General features: G+C 35.3%; 1 protein-coding gene across 2 annotated transcripts; it reads right to left on the bottom strand.

Moving 5' to 3' along the window:
- Window positions 1–773: 773 nt before the first annotated feature.
- Window positions 774–6185, bottom strand: LOC141718733 (protein FLX-like 2). Of its 2 annotated transcripts, none has more exons than XM_074521116.1 (5): window positions 6027–6185; window positions 4625–5198; window positions 3861–4006; window positions 3656–3750; window positions 774–1770 (listed from the first exon to the last, which is right to left on the bottom strand). In XM_074521116.1, exons 2-5 carry the CDS (start codon window positions 5182–5184, stop codon window positions 1114–1116), a joined length of 1458 nt encoding a protein of 485 aa, XP_074377217.1. In that variant the 5' UTR covers window positions 5185–5198; window positions 6027–6185; the 3' UTR covers window positions 774–1113. The 2 variants fall into 2 exon arrangements, with proteins under 2 accessions (XP_074377217.1, XP_074377218.1); XM_074521117.1 differs by having other exon boundaries at window positions 4625–5194; window positions 6027–6179.
- Between the last annotated feature and the right edge of the window lie 963 nt (window positions 6186–7148).

Below are 7148 nucleotides of genomic sequence, written 5' to 3'. Positions count from 1 at the left end.
TATTTAAAATTAAAAATAAAATAATATTCTGGATATAGCTAATAAATATACCTAACATCATGGAATTTTACAGGTTCAACAAAAATTTAACTAATTATATTTTAACTAACAATTTTATCTAATACCTAGGAGATGCTCTTAATCTATTATAAAGGTACTTTACTTTTTTTAAACTCAACAAGAACAACCAGGAATGATTGCGAGACTTCAACGATTTATGTACTCCTGTAATTAATCCCGTTCCCGTAAATTCTATTTCGAAATGAAACATTTTCAGTTTGTAAAAGAACGAGGGCAAATCAGATTGTGTCATTGTAAATGCGAGTTTTTATAATAAAGCCGGCCAAGTAAATTCGCAATCATCGGCAATGATAAAAGTTAAAACCCTAGGGGACCGAGCAAAAAAAGCAGGGGAACAATTCACGTACACAAAAATACAACGTGATATTTTCAGATAATGCACCAAATGCTCTAGACTGGATCGCTCTCTCTTTCAGTTTTTAAGTAATCATCAATCAACAGTCCACTTACACTTCACCACCGTCCGCCACCGTTTTCACTTTCAAATCTCATACTTCCGACATTCAGCCCATCAATCAGATCACGACAATACAAGCATATTGTAACCAAAACATTACCCTATATTCAAACTTGTAGTATTGAGCTATTAGACAGGTACTTTTTATACAGTAACTAGTTACTCTCAGTTGCTTACCATTTCACCGAAATTGTATTTCACCAAATACTGCAAAACTCATTATTTTACACGTAACTTGATAAACTAAAAGATACCCTCGCTTTATACTGAATAATCAAAAGAAACTGAAGCCAACTGTACAAGAAAAATTAATTATGCGTTTTGCCATATGCCAATAGCAAGCAAACTCAACCTCTTGTAGACATCTCAAAACTAAATGATACTAGACTAATTCAGTAACAAACTGAAGATGAGACTGTTTTAAATAGAATAGGGGATCAAACTTTAATCAGAATGCAATTAAACGGTCCTGTATCATCAACAAAAATGTTTCATCGGTACAGATGCTTTTTTGTCATCTCTCAACAAGGGTAATTCTCGAGCTGTATAACAAATTCAGCACCAGTTATCAGGTATCATTTCCTGTTGTTCCTCGTATAACCGCGTCCCTGATCATATTCAGGCCCTCTTGGAGCCTCGTATCCAGGCCCTACTTGAGCTTCATAAACAGGCCCGTTCTGTGCATCATAACTAGTTCCTCTCTGTGTATCGTACCCAGCCCCCCTCTGTGGATCATGGGCAGCTCCAGCAGGCCCTCTTTGCATTTCATAACCAGATCCACCAACTCCTTTTTGTGAATCATATCCTGGTACACCGTGGGCTCTCTGCACATCATAACCATGTGCATTAGGTCCTCTCTGCGGATCATAGCTAGGCCCGTCTCCTCTATGTGCATCGTAACCGGGAGCTACTGGAGCTACTGGTCCTCGCTGAGTGTCATAACCTTGACTTGCTGAACCTCTTTGTGCAGCGTAACCTGAAACTGCCGGTCCTCTCTGAGTGTCATGACTTGGACCTCCTGCACCTCTCCGGCCATCGTAGTTGAAACCCCTTTGTGCATCATTATTGGTCCTGACAGGAGCTACACCAAATTTTTCACCAGCATTTGGTGTACCCCCTCCAGCAGCTGCAGGCGCTATGGGTGTAGTTGCAGCAGGAAGAGATGAAGTAGGTGCTGATCCTGCAGATCCAGCAACTCCACCAATACTCCCACCAGGAAGAGGGCCATGTCCCTGATATATGTTACGCAACAGTGACTTCAGTGTACAGAACTACCAGTAGAGCATTTGTATAACAAGATGGAGAAAGCAACGCAAGGAAAAAAAATCACTATTAAGGATTAAATTACAACTCACTTGTGGCTTGACCTGGTCCTTATTACACAGAAACAACACATCACCATCAAAATTATTGCTCTAAACAATCGCATAAAAAAATTCAAATTAAATCCTTACATGAAGTCATAATAAAGACTTTAAAATTGTGTTCACTGGGATATAATGGAATGAGATTTATAATCTTATTTGGGGAAATTGGGGAGAAATGTTTATATTCTTTATCCCTTCATTACTAGAAGTCTAACCCAACAGTTTGGAAGGAATGCTTCATTCTGTTTCTTCCTCACTTTTCCTACAGTCTTCATCATAGAAAAATTCTACCATCTCAATTTCTCAATTTCGTTCACTATTTCCTCGTACATTCTTTCTTCCTCTATAAATGTCTACTTTTTCATTCCATTACATTCTCTCAAAGTGGACACAACATAAGGGGGAATGAAGAGACTATTGGCTTCAGCTTCTTGGTAAGACATTAACCTCTTTGTTCTTTTGCTTTCAGATTTTTTCTTCATTTTTTCCTTCAACAAACCTAATAAAACTAAAGCAATTTATTCCTAATTTATTGTAACATAACAAGACTAAGAATAACTTTAGCAGCTCTGAAATATCCTGAGGCCTAAAGGAATAGAATTAACATTTAGATTATTCATTAAAATTTCCATCTATAACAAAAACAAACAACCACTTTCACGTTTGTCTAGTAATAATATAAATATTCAGAAACGAGTTTCCCGTGCATTTGACAAGTTGCAACCATATTTAAAATACAGATTATAGTTGTATAGGCTTAAGTTAAAGTCAACAATTGAGAACGCTTCGGAAACGATGTGCTTCAGCTACCACAAGAGGCTGAGAAACAATGTAACGATAATTTTGTATAGCCTAAAATTACAACCACCTATTTAACGGTGAAAAATTGGGTGAATCCTGAGAAGATTGTACTTCCACTACTGCAGGAGGTAGACATGCAGGGTTAGAGCAACGTGGGGTTAACGTCGTGTACCCAAAGATTTAAGTTGCATATTATTATATAATATATATATATATACTGCATAAATATTAGGCCTAATTATGTACGCTCGCAATTTAGCCAATTTGGGCTGTACAGTGCCACGAGTATAGCATGTGCTTACACCTTTTTTTTGTGTCAGGCATGTGCTTACACCTTTATTAGTTTAGTTATGTTCGTAAGCATAGTAAATTAGTAACTAACTGATTATCAATACAGCGCAAGGGAAACACATGCAGCTTAGCCATCATGAACATCAACTTTCAATCTGTGCAGTCCAATGGAACAAAAACCGGGCTCCACACTGTTAACATGTTAAATTGTTGTTCTTAAAAATTATCTTATGTGTACCATTACTCTTCTAAAGAAGTTATAATCTAACATCAATGGAAGACTAGAACTTAACCATCTCAAACAGTTGTTTAACTCTTCAGCATCCACATGTATCACCAGATATTTCAACTACTGGAACACATGTTAGACTCTTTTTATTGGCAGTATGTCTTTGAGCTGTTAATAGTTGAGCCTGTAAACAGATTATCAGGATTCATGTTCACTAAATCAAAACTTCAAATTTCTTCCACACCTAACTAATATAACAAAACAAATTGCAAACTTCCCAAATAGGGCAAAGCATAACCCAGTTCTCAAGCTGCCTTCATTTCCCTCACATCCCAACACTTATATTGCAGGTTGAGCTCTTTCGATCAAAAAAACTAAATTTAAATGATAGAAACTTTAGACTAACCAACAGAGGAAACTCATTATTACCTGATGTAGACCATAGCCGTCATTATAAACATTCTGTCCAACAGGAAAATGCCCAGTTGCCTCATTTCCAGATCCAGAACCGCCATAAGGATTACCTGTCATGTGATATTTTAGAAACCTTTTAACATGTATAAGCAGAAATTTCTTCAAGTGAGCAGACTAAAATTATTAAAAAGGCAACAAATTTATTATATATACAATGTACCAGTTCTCCTGTCAATATTTGCAGAATTAGTTAAATCGGCATGAAGCTTTTCCACCTCTCTGGCCATGTTTACATAGTTTTTCTCCATCACCTGAAGAGATTCGAGGTGGTCATTGTACAGTTTCTTCTCATAGTCATAAGTAGCCCTGTCATGGTCAAATCATGTGATCAACACATGCTACATGTTTGTTCGACTTTAACATCATATAACAATATTACAAGGATTTACAGCATCAAAAACATATCTCTTAAACTAAACTGTAAGTTCAAAAACAGAGTGCAAGGGAAAATAATCATTACAAAGTCATCTTTGTAAATTTTTCTTGTGAGAGTATAAGCACACTCTCCACCCAAAATGAGAAGACCCAGTTGGAAAATACTTAGACAATTGAATTCCAAATTATTAAAAAAAAACAATCAAAATCTAAAGTTGGAGTTATCTTAAATCAATATCTGAATTCCCCTAATCTACCTTCTTCAATCAAACAAGGGAGGGTCAATTTGATTCTCTTTACCAATGCCATGATTTTCCCTCACCCCAGTTCCCAGTTTCTAGTCAAACTCGGCATAATGAAGTGTCATGAGATTTAGGAAAACACTAACCACGTTTTAACAAAGAAATTAGCAATGGCCATTCAGAAATCAAGACAAAATGAAATTTGAACTCATTAATCAGATTATTGAATTCATGTGCTTAGATTTCGATACAGTTTTCAATTATGAAACTTCCTTTCACAGTCATTATAATGAATCTGCATAAGTACCTGCAATGCTGATACTCATGTCGAAGATTATCTAGTTCAGACATCAAACTGGGAAACTGCTGCATATCTAAATGAGCTTTCTGAAGATCCTGCGTCATATCCTGTACTTTAGCTACCAGTTCCTGCCTTGCCACAAACAATTCCTGTGCTTCTGCCCGTGCTTTCTGCAGCTCCATTTTGAGGGGCTCGGCTGATTTGAGATCAGCTTCCATCCTTGCAATTCTATCCTTAAGGCTCCTCGCTTGATGTTCTCTATCAGATTCTACAGCTCCCATGTGAGAACGCAACATCTGCAGCTCATGCTGTGCAGCAGCAAGTTCGTGCCTCAAGGTTCCATGGGTGGCAGCGAGTTTTTGATTTTCAGATGCAAGTTTCTGCATTTCAGCGTGCTGTGCAGCGAGTTTCTGTTCCATAATCTCTGGAGGGGGCAGCATATCAAAAGGAGGGAAAGCACCACGTGGAGGCAGTGGCCCTGGAGGAAACGTGTCAGCATGTCCAACACCAGACCCAGGAAGAGGACGACGCAGTTGTTGAGGAGGAATTCGTCCCTTGCTTCCCATATCAGGTTTCCTATCTAATTTAAAATTAATAGCAGTAGATACAATCAGACTGCAGAAACATACTAAGGCTAATGAAGCATTAGTTATTAATGTCAGAAATCTTGTTACAGCCAATACGAGCATGATAAGAAGACATGTGAAACATAAAAATGAAATAAAAAGTATAAAATTACGTTAGAGCACTTGTTCACTTTAGGATACAGGTGATATCACAATAGAAAGATAATATCAATGATACTGCACAATAAATCCTATCATTTTAAACTTTCATTCATGGAAAAATGCCTAGTCGGAAGATATTCAAGCATTACGGAACACAAAATAAGGCAAAAAAGTGGCCATGCTTCATCAAACCGATACTATTCAGTAAGAAGTTGCTTATCCAAAAAAGTTGAAGAATCCACAAAATCTCAACATCAACATCTAAACGCACACAAATTTTAAACAAAGAAACAAAATCCTAAATCTTAAAGGTACAAACAGACAAATTTCCGAGACAAAGCAACCAAAATCCATAAGCTGATTGATTTCCGTAAAATTAACTCTATCTATCGAAACAGTACAAATCCAAAACCGAAATCTGTTCAACCTTTTACACAAATTTGCATCATATAAACTAAAAACAATACATCTAAAACATCAGAACCCTAATTAGAGTCTTAAAATGAGTAGAGCTTCAATATAAACATAAAACCTTCAGTTAAACATTTACATAAAAATCGAAAAAATGATTCATGAGTGGTTAAAAATTAAGTAAAAATAAGCAAAAGCAATATATAAATGTGATATGTATGTAAATATTATGAAGGACATGAATAAAGGAGACGAATAATGAAATTCACCTGAACAGATTTCGAGGAGTTGTATTTGGTCGGGGGGATTAAAATCGCCGAAGAATCGTTGGCAAAATTATAAACCCTAGCACGATGAAGATAGAGAGAAAATGAATTATACCTGAATAATGTTATAACCGGAACGACGGCGTTCGATGGGCATTGTAAATCCAGCAAATTTATGCAAATTTATGCTTATTATAATATATATAAGAAATAAGAAATTTGTTTATTATTTATATATTTTGATAATTTTGAAAATTATTAAATATCATAAGGATTTAAGGTGGTTCTTATTAATTTTGATATTTCAATGTTTAATTGTTATATTAGTTGTGATATTGGTGAATGAGTGGATGAACGTAACCGTCTTTACCGCGGTTTTAGATATAATGTTATAAATGAGTATAAATTAACATTTTTAAAATTTACGTGAACTCACATTTTAATGATTGTAAATTCTTATTCTTAAAATGTGATTATAATTTAATTATTTTTAGGAGCGGGAATCACTCCACTCAAATTAATTATCTTTTTATTAGTAATGCGAATTTATATCCCGTAATATTTATCATATTTTTACAAAAGAAGTGTGTATTTCACACTATTGTCTCTTTGATGTGGAGCATGGATTGATCTATAAATAGTAAGTTTGTATATGAAATGAGTTGTTACAATGAGGATAATGTTTTGCCGAAATTTGAAAGAGTTGAAGTGAAAAAATTTAAGGGGAATTAGCCCAAAAAAATAAATTTAAGGGGTTGCTTCAAAATTGTTTCAAGCAAGAGGTGAATATGGAGCAAATGTGGAAAAGGATGTACAATTCTACTAGACATGTAGAAAATAGGATGTTAGGGTGACATCATGTACAGTAAATAAACACAGAGAGTTTTGCGGGTAAAATAAAGAAGTACATGTGAAAGTGTAGTTAAATATAAAATATTTTATGAAGCTAATGTCATGTTAAAAAAACGGACAAGAACACAAAGAAAGAAATGTGTAAAGTTGCAAAAAAATGGTTACAATGGTAGTTGCAAAAGTTAAGGATAAGACGTGTAAGGATATGCATAGACGTCTCACACCAAATAGAGGTTGAATGAAAATTTTAAACTTGTAAAAATACATAATAAG

This window comes from Apium graveolens, chromosome 4 (assembly GCF_009905375.1).
Source record: "Apium graveolens cultivar Ventura chromosome 4, ASM990537v1, whole genome shotgun sequence".
NCBI classification, from domain to species: domain Eukaryota; kingdom Viridiplantae; phylum Streptophyta; class Magnoliopsida; order Apiales; family Apiaceae; genus Apium; species Apium graveolens.
Note: the sequence above shows the minus strand (reverse complement) of the source record. Positions and strands in the feature narration are given on the sequence as shown.

Excerpts from the sequence above, each read along its gene's own strand:
- LOC141718733 (XM_074521116.1), bottom strand. The coding sequence starts at position 5,184 with ATGGGAAGCAAGGGACGAATTCCTCCTCAACAACTGCGTCGTCCTCTT. Across the intron at positions 3,751-3,860 it reads AAATATTGACAGGAGAACTG|GTAATCCTTATGGCGGTTCT; the intron begins GTACATTGTATA and ends ATCACATGACAG. Across the intron at positions 1,771-3,655 it reads ACGGCTATGGTCTACATCAG|GGACATGGCCCTCTTCCTGG; the intron begins GTAATAATGAGT and ends AACATATATCAG.